The sequence below is a fragment of the Mobula birostris genome, chromosome 27 (assembly GCF_030028105.1).
Source record: "Mobula birostris isolate sMobBir1 chromosome 27, sMobBir1.hap1, whole genome shotgun sequence".
Taxonomy (NCBI): Eukaryota; Metazoa; Chordata; class Chondrichthyes; order Myliobatiformes; family Myliobatidae; genus Mobula; species Mobula birostris.
Genome location: NC_092396.1, coordinates 17571469 through 17584327, shown reverse-complemented (window position 1 = coordinate 17584327; position 12859 = coordinate 17571469). Strand labels below are relative to the sequence as shown.

Genomic DNA, 12859 nt, shown 5'->3' with positions numbered 1-12859 from the left:
AGTGCAATGATGTTTCCACTTTAAAAACTCTCCCACACAGGTTTCCTGGCATCACCAAATACGAGATGCTACCACAAAATGAACTATTAAGAACTAATACAGTTTTATGGCATAGTAGTAGTATTGTTGGTGTTCTAATTTGTTCTGTACTTTATTTGAACACATAATTTGTAGCTTTTAAACTATTTCCATGAAACTTTGTCTAATTGGGACAGCCGCTAAATTAGACCAAAATGTACTAATCCCAATAAACCAGGATCCACTGTATTTTAAGTAAATGCTAAACTGAGAAGACTACAGCAGTCTTCTAAGTAAAAACAGAACCCAAAGCGGCATGATTTTCCTTTTAACCAATTTTATTGAATATAATTTGTACAAAAGTCCAGACCAGGCTAGGGCTTAATCTTCATCCTCTTCTTCTTCTTCATCCTGGTTAATCTGGAAGTAACGGAGCTCATAGCTCTCTTTACTATTTGCAACTACGCGAAGCCAGTCACGCAGGTTGTTCTTTTTGAGGTACTTCTTCGTGAGGTATTTCAGGTACCTGAAGAAATGGGACAGAAAGTTAATAATCAAGGGACTTGGATCTTCTCAGTCTCTCCCATTCAAAAATCCACCCACCCATTTCTCTCAGCCTAAAACTCCAAGCCTGTCAAATGCAGACTCCATTTCCTTTTCACTCCTTTCAACTCCTGGAAGTTTTGTATCAAGTTTCAATCATTCAAGTCTGAAAAACATAAGGAATCACATCAAATCTAATACACATGCAAGAACCAGTAAATTTAGATGAGCTTATCAATGAGACACAAGTCTGATTTTCTCAACAAGACTTAAATTCTAGTTTCATTTGCCCAATCCAGGCTCATATTCAACACAGGACAAAGTCAAATCTGGGGTCTTTTGTCATAATAAACTCAATCCCTCATCAGGCTCCAGAACTTGCAGGTTTTAGATTATTAAGCAACTGAATTTTTTGGCTCTGTTCATCAGTACCAAGTTAAATGCACACTCGCTAATCCCGAGGATGTGAAGGAGACAGAAGGTGATGTGCAGGGGAAGGTCATAGAGGAAACAGTAGGCACAGGACCTTGTTAGCACCAGAAAGCAGAGAGAGAAAAAAATTAGTGCATGGAACTCCCTGAAAATGTTTCAGGGAGTCAGCTGAGATGGATATTCAACAGACAGTCGCGACCTGCTCCCAGGGCTGAATCAGGCCAAGGGCTGTACTGCATTTCCTCCAATCTGGGTCTGAGAGGAAGCAATGTGACTAATAACCCAAGCACAGCACGTTCAGGGTCATCAATACTGAACGACACCTTGCTCATATATCAATCAAAGAATGATGGCCAAAAGTAAAGGTCAATGACTGGATCAGACTAAGAGCCACAAAAGGCTCCAGAAACAAATATGCCTATTGTCTTTAGTCAGATTGAACTTCCCCGCATTGTCAGTCATTTCTACAAATCCATCACTTTTTTTCTACGATCCTACAATTTAGGTAAGGTCTTAGTTATGATCATAGTAAGATATGCTTAACAATCAAGGAGCAGGGTTAGAATAAATTGGCTACTACATCAATGCGCCCAACATCACTTCCTGAACAATAAACACATTTCAGCCTAACAAGGAGACGTCCGGGATTTAAAACAATGATATCGGACAGATACTTAAAATTTTAGTAAGAATTCAGTAATATAAAAGTGCAATGATAAGCTAAGATTAAACTTGAGAAAAAGTAAATTTTACTACACTGATGCGTGATTTAGTGATGGCAGACTCAAAACTGTTACCTGAAAAATAAAGTTGATGGGAAATTGGAGATATTCAAAGAGGAGGGTCTAAATCTAAAAACGCCACATAGAGGACTTTACAGAGTAGAATAAAACCAAAGAAACTCTCACCTTGCACTGAGAAACCAATACTGTAGTAAGTTATACAAAAGTGGAGGGGGGGGACATTTTAAAGAAAATTCTGAAGGTACACAAGTATACAAATACATAAATGACAAGAGGATGAAGATACGAGTATTGACCAGAGATCAATAACCTTATCTTATAGGAACTAGGTGTGGCTCTACAGGAACCACTTGTTCACAAGGACACAATACCAATGTTGCAGACAAAGATTTATGTAATGTAATAATTTTAGAAAGTAAATGCATTCAAAACCGAAATGTATCACATGTTATTGACAGCAATGTCTCCACAATTATTTTCTAATCCTGTCTCACATCCAGACTGGAAGATAGCCAATATGGTATTGGTTAAGGGAGAAGGAATATGCCAATTACAGGCTAATCAATCTTTACATTTTTCATTTTGAGATACAGCACAGTAACCAGCCCTTCCAACCTAACAAACCCACACCGTCCAATTACCTACTAACCCATACACCTTTGTAATGTGGGAGAAAATTAGAGCACCGGAGGAAACCCATGAAGTCACGGTGAGAACAAACTTTTTACAGCAGCAGCTGAACTGAACCCTGTTTGTTGACGCGTTACACTAACTGCTATGCTACTGTGCTACCCCATAATTATGAGAAACAATAACAAATTCTGAGCCTGTTTAAATTATTAAAGGACAGTTAGCAAGGATGTTAAAAGAAGACGGTATAATACTGAATTGAAATAATGAGACACTGCAAGGGAAGAACATGATGAAATTTAGTAATTTTTAAAAAAAAGTTTACATAGTATGACTGATCAAAAACAAAAAAAATCCCAGCATTTTAAAAATGATAATGAGCTTTGAGAAAAAAATTATCAAAAACCAAAAGCCAATTGTTGACAAGTTATTCTGATGAATAGAAAGCTTTTCGCAGAATTCACTACTAGTTCTCTTGATTTTCACAATATGCAAACACCGCAAAAAGCAGTTGTTACACATCACCTCACACTTGCCAGGATTAAATATGCCAGTACAGGATATCAATAGAATGGTCTCTAAGATTCAAGGAGTGATTCTAATGAGACTGGCTAACTATAGAAAAATTTTTAAACTATGCTCAGTATTAAAAAGGTACCAGAAAAATCATCTGGCAAGTAGCAAGTGTTACATACTGTTATATTAATTTGGAGATAGGCTTTTTAACTTGAATTCCTAATGTGTATAAACCCCACAAGCCTGCTCCCATTTTTCACCAAAGTCTGCATATCCCAATTAATAACTTGCATGATACTAAAACTGACTTAGTTCTGGGGGGGGGGGAATAGAGAGAGACACACACACAATCACCATGCTTGTTTTGAATATTAGTTCTCTTCTCAGCCTCCTTCACCCAAGGAAAAACAAATTCTACCTACCCAATCCAACTCCTTAATTGAAGTCCTCCAGTTGAGGCAACATCCTGATGAATCTCCTTTGCACCATCTCCAAGTGCAATCTAATCAGTGTTTTAAATTGCAACATGGTCCAATCCTTACATTTAATTCCCTAACCTATGAAAGCACGATGTCAACGTCCTCTTCTCCACCGTCTTGAATGTGTTATCACTTTCAGAAAACTACGGACTTGGACACTTGGGTCTTTGTTCATCAATATTCCTTAGTGCTCTACCCCATTTGACTTCCAAAATGCATTTCCTCACACTTCAATCAAATTCAATAAGCCAATGCACACAAAAAATGCTGCTTGGCCTGCTGCGTTCACCAGCATTTTTTGTGTGTGTTGCTTGAATTTCCAGCATCTGCAGATTTCCTCGTGTTTGCGTCAACAAGCCAATACTTGGTTTTTACGCTGTAGACAATCTTCCTCGCTATCCATAGTACATCAGTTTTCACATTATATATAAACTTGCTAATCACCAAAAAATATAATATTCCTTAATGACTACAGCACAGTGGCTCTGACATCCATCATAAAGTGCCTAGGAATGTTGCTCCAGCCTCCTACTGCATCTATTTTACTCCCTACATGGTCAGATTCTCCACCTCAAAGTTTGCAGATGACACCACCATAATCTCAAATAACGATGAGTTGCAGTACAGGAAGAAGAGAGCCTAGTGACTGCGCCCCCACTGAAGTCGAGAGTTGAGAGCTTCAAGTTCTAGGAATAGCCTGCACTGGTGCAACCACAAATGCCATGACCAAGAAAACACCCCAGCACCTCTATTTCTTCAGGAGGCTAAAGAAATTTGGCACATCCCCATTGACCATCACTATTTCTTTTTATAGATGCATCCTAGAAAGCACCTTGGAATAGCAATTACTCTGCCCAAGACCACAAAAAAAAACCGCAGAGTTGTAGACACAACTTCCCCTGCATGGACTCTACATGTCTCACTGTCTTGGTAAAGCAACCAGCATAATTAAAGATTCCACCTACCCCCAGATATTCTCCCCCCAACCAAAGCCTGAAAGCATGTGCCACCATGTTTTCACGGGCAACTTCCATCCTACTATAGGTCTACTAAATATGGTAAGGAACCTTGACCTCACAATCTACTTTTTCATGGCTTTGCGCCTTACTGTCTACTTGCACTTTCTCTAATCTATAACTGTTCTGCATTGTTATTGGTTTTCATTGATTACCTGAAAGAACTGATGTGATGGAATGATCTATATGGGTGGCATTCAATCAACAGTTTTTCCACCGTAGCTCGACACATGACAATAATATCAATCTAAATTACCACACCTCCTACATTCACATCCGAGTCGTTAATATGTCACAAGCAACAAAGGTCCTAACGTGGATCCCTTGGGTACAGCACTAGTCAAAGACATGTAATCATAACACCCTTCCACCACAATTCTCTGCCTATCAACATTCCAAATTTGCATTCAATTAACCAGCAATTCTCTGAATTAAGAGGTTTCTCCTAAATGACTATGTTTATTAATGATCCACATTATTGACTTCAGCTTCTACTTTCACTGAAGGAAAAGTTTCCTCAACTGCCAAACAAATGTACTACTGCTGTATGGTTTGTTTGCTCTAATTGAAATTTAGAGAAAACAGGTTTATTTAGTTACTATATTCTCATTCTAAAAATTTAGTGTATTCCCCGCAAATTATCAAATTTTGTTTACAATTCCCAAGGCCAGTATTTTTTTAAAAATCCGGTGTTAATCCTGTGGAACATCACTTCCCATCTTTTGTTAGTCCAAGTGAAATATTTGTTTTGAGGTGGCTTTTGAAAAGGAATCTTTCATTAATGCAGCACAATTGCTTCTCCTTGCCTTCCAACTCACCTCTTTGAAAAAGGGACCTCAGAGGTAATAGTGATCTTACTCTTGTTCCTCTCGATGGTTACAACATTACCCAAGTTGCCAGCTTTACCATTCACTTTAATACGTTCCTGCAGAAACTGCTCCTGTAAAAAGAAAAATAATGAGTTATTAAATTCCCCGCTGATTGCATGGGAGAAAATGTTGTATGTGGCAAGATGTTTCTCAAAAATCAGTAAGTGTGTAACAGCCATTTCTGGTATATTACCAAGCTGTACAAAGAGTAAGGTAACATCACCCACAATGATAGCCTGAAAATAATCTTCCTGAAAAGCAGGCAGGTATGCACAGAACTGACTCAATGTAATATTTGCCTCAATCTAGTTGAATGGCCAGGCAGTGCTGCCTAGATGTGAACAACAACGAAGGTGCAAAATCTCTGCAATTAAGCCTTCTACTTCACCAGAAAGGATATAACTGTTTCCAGTTTCACACATGGTGTAAGATAAATTTGACAATTGGCAATCTGAACATTAGCTATAAAAATCTATTCACACTGTAGCTAACAAGTGTGCAAAAGGAATTTCCAATTACACATGACCCAGTGAAGAGAGTGCAATGCTGCCATTCTAATGCTCACAGGCCAACACAATCTACAGAAATCCCAAGTTCATTAGTCAATAGACTACTGAATTTAAATTTACATTTACTACCAAATGTCTCCACATTACAAGTATTCTTTGACTATTAATAATTGTTACTGGGCCATTCCACTTGGATCTTGAAACAAAAAAAAATGCGCAGAATGAAGTTTCCAGATTTCTTCTTCTCAAATTTAGATTGTGAGTACCGCATGCTGAGCTAGCCCACAGCACTTGAGGAAAACTGTCACTAGCTCAAGAGGTGGAAAAGAAACCAGGACAGGCAAAGTAACAGCCCTTTCATAATCTTAGCTGGCCACAATTTATCTTCAAGATCAATTCTACTTTCCCACCTTTAAAAAAGCCACACGAAATGGCAGCATGATACTGTAGACCCCCCACCAAATGTGCTGTAGCCACAGATATGAGCACACTACATAATATACCAGCCTATGTTCAGGAGCCCTCATCAGCTCCTCGTTAGGAATCTCAAGTAGAACAAATGCCTTAGTTTACCCTGGATACAGAATAAACACATTGTCCTTTAAAAAACATAAATTGTGCAAAGAAAAATTCCTGTTGTTTATTAGCTCTCTCGGGAGATTATCTAACTCCAATTACCCTATTTCAGCCAGAACTCCAAACCAAGTACTGAGAATTCATCACTCATATTTGAGTCCTTCAGTGTCCGAATACATAGCTAATGTTAATCTTTAAAATGTACTACAAATTAATTTGACTTTGTTCTTCTGACTTATGCCAGAAGAGACCAGGGCTAACCAAATGGTCACGAAGTCAGAAAAACTCATAGCCTATTCCATGACGTGACTCCCCCATCCTTCAGCAAAAAAAAATCACAAGCTAAAAAATTTATTTTACAGGGGACATCAAAGGCAAGGGCAAATATCACTAAATTACAATCAAGTAATGCCAAGTGTTTGCTTTTTTAAAATTTCAATAAACTGGTATTTTGATTAAAAGGCAAAGGAAAATCCAATGTACTCCACACCAATTTACAATGTTTCCCAACTGATTCATTCACAGAATAAATGCACCCTTGGCGCAGCAGTCACTAGAATATCTTGCACACAATTTACATTGATTGAGCTGCTCAACCAGAAGTTTAACTCTACATCTAAGGTTAGACACTGAGAGGTACACAAATTGCGATCAGGTTATCATTTTTAATATTTGGCAAACTGTACAAAAATACATGGCCCTAGTCACCAAGCTGTCCAGACTGACAGCATCAAATCAGAAAATAACTGATTCAGGAATACAGCTGAGATGAGTAAGAGGGAATCTGCTACTGTATCCGAGCATAGGCCAACCTATTTAGCCCAAGGGCAGATGAGGAAAAGTCAACTAGGTCATCAGTTTGATGTGAAAATTACTGAATGGCGCTTGGTCGGCATTTATAGTGTAGCTCGCAGTATTGCAGCCAAGCCAGCAACACTGTGTAATGAACGTACAAATAATTAACTAGAAATCACACCACAGTGCTAGAAACTGACTCCACGCTACTGATGTTCACAAGCACAGAACTACATTTCCACCCTACAAAAGGTTCTGTAATTCATCCACAAGCAATCTCTCCTGATCCTTTACCTGCTGTCTCTCTGCTTACCCTAAAGGATGCGGAGTACCAAACATGCTGGGCCAAGGAATGTAGTTTCTAACATGGTCCAAATTATTACAGGGTTCTGGTCCGAAGCCCTGCCACCAACTGCTCTGAAAGCTTCAACAGCAAGTCCCTAACCTTGGTTATAACGTCTAAGTTTTTAAACTGATAATAAAAAAACACTTAAACTAGTACCACGTTAACAATCAAAATTTTAAAAGATAAACCAAAAACATACAGAAATACATAAATAATTCAAAACACATTGCTAGCCACAGTTAATACAAAAAGATTTTGCCCTTTATCTTAAACAACTCCCCAACAACCCCTACTGAAAGTAATGGGGTCTCCTATCCTTGCAATGGCACAGTATTGAAATTGTAGTCCTATCTGAAAGATTGGTATCCACTGCTGGACTCCCTTCTATATTCTGAATTTGTCATTAAGCCTGGGACTTGCACATTCGACAATTCTAATCATTTTTTCAGGTAAATTCATGGCTGCATGGGAAGATCTGAATCAGTGTTGCAACAAAAAGCAACCAAAAATACAACCAGTAAAGACTTCCCATCTTGCTTACATTGAAATAATTTAATTAGATAAACAACCTCATGCTCAAGCAGTGACAATTCAAGTAATCAATAAAACCAACTACTTCTCTTATTGAGCACAATCACATCAGTTAACGTGTCCACTTTTTCAGCTTATATAGATTCCATAAAACTGCTGAGCCAATCCTATAATTCTGTGGATCAGAAGAAAATCAGAATGCCAAGAAAATAAAAACACCCTTTTCCAACTAGCATCATTGTTTCTCAATGATTACGGGAGATGTTGGTTACCATGGAGTTAATTTCTTGAAGAATATAAACTTAAAGCTCAGTTTGCACTGCTCACTTGAATTGGCTGTGGGTAAGAAAGAACTATTTTAACCTTTAAATATTACAGGTACACCAAGTCTATTAAAGAGATGAACAATTGAGATTTGTATTTATATATATTTCATTACATCGGTTCATCTGAATTATTCTATTCAAAATTAACTTCTGTCATCACAAAGATAACAGATTTTCATATTAATGGAAATGCGTATGCAAACTTGGGTATGTGAGAGCAGGGACAGGGATGTTTAAGTAAAATAGAACTGATGGAAAGGCAGAAGAGCCCATTGACTTGATTCAAATGGCTTCATGTCCAAAATATGAGAAAATGGAACAAAATTTTAACTATGCTTCTAGGTATACATTTACACATGGGCAGAATTTTGAAAATAATGCATAACACTAGCAATCACAAAATAAATTTAATTCACAAATCTTCCACTTTTAAATTTTGATTGCCTGTAAGTCATCAGCTAACACCAAATAGAGAAGGTATTTACATGATCTGTAACTGATGGAATTAAATGAAGAATTGCAAGTACATTACTGGGAATATGGTTGGCACAAGTAAGACTAATAGAAACACAGCAATTAGCAGGTACTCTGTACCAGGATATCATTCTAAATCCACTTATGCAATTGTCTTGAATTTGATTTTATTACAAATATTAAAATGCAGCATCACAGTGGAAAAAGTACTACCATAATACCCCAGTGAAGTTAACATAATAACAAGGTGCATTGAATTACAATGCTTCTCACAACCTTTGATTCAGAACAATACTACCAGGTTGAGTCTGAAAGTCATCTCCAAAAGATTTTAAAAACTCACAAAATACCATTGGCAGTTTCAGTGTCACATACACCAGTAAGACAAGGCCACATCTGTGGACCATGCTAGCTCAGAAATATTAGGTAGACTTACAAAATTAGAAGCATCCATGATTCCATCTTCCACAGGATGCGTGCAGTCCAAAGTGAACTTCAGCACCTGCTTCTTCTTCTTGCCTCTCATTAAAAGTTTTTTCTGTGAAGCAAAAGTCCAACAGGAAATTAAACACTGAAGAGATGCAAAAAGTGCAATTTATACCTAACTTTTGATCCGGTGACTGATTATTTGTTCAGACTTGCGATTGTCCACACAGGTTGCTGAAGAGCAGATTGATTTATTTTTGTCACAGGCACCGAAGTACAGTGAAAAGCTTTGTGTTGCATCCAGCCATTCTGTTCATTTCCCCACATTAGTACATCAAGTTAGTACAAGGGAAAACAGTAACAGAGAAAGTGCAGTGCAGTCTGAAAATAAGATACAAGGTCATGAGGTTGTTTGAGGGACAAAATACAGGCAAATGAGACTAGCTAAGATGAGAATCTTGGTCAACAAGGGCCTGTTTCTGTGGTGAACGACTTTTAATACTATAATATTTTGAACATGGACTTGTTATGAAAAATAATCTCATTTCAGTACCACCTTTGGTTGGGATGCTTTATGAGCCCTTGGGAAAGATGAAGAGCAATGATTAGTTGCCATTAAGAGCAAAGAACAAAGTGCTAGAGAATTTCAGCAGCTTCTGTGCAGGAAAAGGGTAACAGTCAACGGTCATTTCCCTCCATGGATGCAGCCCAACCTGTTCAGTTCCATCACCAGTTTGTGTTTTTTTTTTGCTACTGTCACTTGTGCTTGCCATGAAATGAGACATCTCTATAATAGTGCTGAAGATCAGACCCTACAGCTAGCTGGATACTTAAATCAGTTTTCAGAGCTGTGCAATTGGATTAGATACTCATGTCAGTTTTGGCCAGCTGGAAAGTGGTGGTAGCTGGTGGGACGGTTATAAATAGGAGGAATTTCAGTTTTTTCGTCATCTGCTATCAGAGACATTTACAACCACATATCACTGTTGCTGGGACCCAAACACAGCAAGATTCAATAGCCTGTGCTTCCAATCCAAATTATAAATGCAGCTTTGTAGTAAAAACCATGGCCAAGGAGAGAGAAGAGGAAGACAAAATAGACACTAGTGGACAATCCTAAGAAAAATGGTCATTGCTAGATCTATGCAATTTGCAGCAATAATGAGCTAGGTTTTCATTTTCATTCACAGTGCTAGATTTTTAATGACTGTACCAATCTATTCTAAATTTTTCCAAAGTGGATTATATTTGCACTTCATGTCAGAGATATTCCCTTTGTTCCTCCCATCCCTCTTTTCAGTTCTGTTGTGAAAACTTTCTGAAGTTCTAAAACGTTAATTGTCGATATTTTCTAGGATGCTGTTTAACCTACTGAAGGTTTCTAGCATTGACCGCACTTATGTGTCTGCAAATATAAGCATGACGGGCAAGCACAGGTGATTTCCTTCTTCGAAGGAAACAAATGAATCCGATGGATTTTTAATTCAGTTCGATAGTTTCAATTACTGAGACAAGCTTTTAAAATTGAAGTTCCCCAGTTGCTTTCTTGAGATCCACACTCAAGTCTCCACATCGAGGTGCCACAATTTTGCCTCTCAAATAACAGCATTTAACATCCGCTGTAAATTTACAACAATGGTATATTTAAGCTACGAACCTTGAAGTCGGACCAAGTGAAAACCGGTCCCCTTTTAAAGCTTTAAATTTATTATTTCTAAATGTAACTAAATGAGTTGAAAACTTTATTTAACACGTGCGACACACGGTAAGAAACATCACTCCAACAACTCAACCCAAAAATTAAAACAACTAATCCTACCAGAAACAGGGACTATGTTAATTCCCGGACCAGCGGATGCAAAGCCCAAGTCTGGTCTCCATGTTAAAACTCCCACCCGTGGCCACGGCCTAATGCTCAGGCCTACACCCAGCAGCCTACCCACTGCCTGTCTACCCAGGGTGGGGAGGACAAGTCGATTCAACTACCACAATAAAAGGAGCACAAAATGTCACAGTTTCGGAGCCCAGTCAGAACCACGCGGCTTTTCCACCACATCTACAATCATTAACTGTAACGCGGCGGCGGACTCACCGCAGGAGCCATGTCTCGAAAAGATGGCTGACCAAAAGAGAGAGAGAAGGGAGAGCGATCGCACGCAGGCGCACTAATCCATCAAAGCGCTTTCCCGCGGAGCACCAATCACCGTCCAACCACTCCGCATGCGCCAAACTTGACCGGACGCGGGAAGGCGGGGATGACGCAGCAGGGAGGACGTCTGCACGGAACGGGGCGTACACGCGCATGCGTCCTGCTGAGGCGGGAAGCACCAATGAGAGTGCGAACCGGTCCGGCCGCCCGAACGACCAGCAGGCCTGCGCAGTGAAGGCGGGAAGCGCCCCAGGCCGTGACGGTAAAGTCTGGCTTTGCCCCTCCTGCTGGTTACTGTGCCGCCTTTCCTCTGGGTTTAATCAACGCTCCCATAATCTGATAGGGCTGCGTTTGAAGAAAGAGGCATAGGATATTTAAAATCGTAGAGTTCTGTAACAGAAAAAGCTTTTTGCCCAAAAATGCCTGTCAGCATCTCAGATACTTCTTCTCCCCTTTAAACCTGTCTACCAATTAACTTGTGAAAATTATTTTATTATCACGATCGCCACGATTCAAAAGTAAGATCTTTAATCTCTATTGATTCCGCTTCTTTCTCCACAGGATCCTTCTGGACCAGTATTTTCTATTTTCTGGTAATTCAAATGATTAAAAAGCATACTTTATTCTTTTCTAATAAAATATATGGTGTTGAGGCAGCATTCTCACAGCGATTTCAGAATCAGGTTTAATAACACCGGCCTATGTCATGATATGTGTTCACTTTGCTGCAGTAGTACAAATCAATACATAATAAAAGAGAAAAAAGCTGTGAATTACAGTAAGTATATATTAAATAATTAAATTAAACAATAGTGCAAAAATAATTTTTTTAAAAAGTAGCGAGGTAGTGTTCACTGTTTCAATATACTTTCAGAAATCGGATGACAGAGGGAAAGAAACTGTTCCTGAATCATTGAGTGTGTCCCTTCAGGTTTCTGTACCTCCTTTCTGAGGGTAGCAATGAGAACAAGGCATGACCTGGGTGAATGGGGGTCCTTAATATTGGGCAACACCTTTCTGAGCCATCACTCCTTGAAAATGACCTGGATAACTCCGGAGGCCAGTGCTCATGGTGAGGCTGGCTAACTTTACAACTCTTTGCAGCTTACTTCAATCCTGTGAAGCAGACACCCCCCCCACCCCCATACCAGATGACAATACAACCCGTTCAAATGCTCTCCACAGTACATCTGTAGAAATTATTGAGTGTTTTTGGAGACATACCAAATCTTCTTAAACTCCTGATGAAATATAGCCACTGTCACATCAATACGTTGGATCCTCAGAGATATTGACACCAAGGAATTTAAAATTGTTCACTCATTCCACTTCTGATCCCTCCATGAGGACTGATGTGTGTTCCCTCACCTTACCCTTTCTGATTGTGTGACTTTTGCACACATTTGAATATTCCACACAAACTATTATTGCAACAACATGGAGAATGGTTATCCATGCTATGTTACGGGGTACACTCAAAG

General features: G+C 38.9%; 1 protein-coding gene across 1 annotated transcript; it reads right to left on the bottom strand.

The window, feature by feature from the left end:
- Positions 1-338: 338 nt before the first annotated feature.
- Positions 339-11427, bottom strand: rpl22 (ribosomal protein L22). Its single transcript, XM_072245431.1, has 4 exons — positions 11322-11427; positions 9240-9341; positions 5196-5317; positions 339-544 (listed from the first exon to the last, which is right to left on the bottom strand). The coding sequence occupies exons 1-4, from the start codon at positions 11331-11333 to the stop codon at positions 400-402; spliced, it is 381 nt and encodes a 126-aa protein (XP_072101532.1). The 5' UTR covers positions 11334-11427; the 3' UTR covers positions 339-399.
- Between the last annotated feature and the right edge of the window lie 1432 nt (positions 11428-12859).

Excerpts from the sequence above, each read along its gene's own strand:
- rpl22 (XM_072245431.1), bottom strand. Across the intron at positions 5,318-9,239 it reads TCATGGATGCTTCTAATTTT|GAGCAGTTTCTGCAGGAACG; the intron begins GTAAGTCTACCT and ends TTCTTTTTACAG. Across the intron at positions 545-5,195 it reads GAGGTCCCTTTTTCAAAGAG|GTACCTGAAATACCTCACGA; the intron begins GTGAGTTGGAAG and ends CCATTTCTTCAG.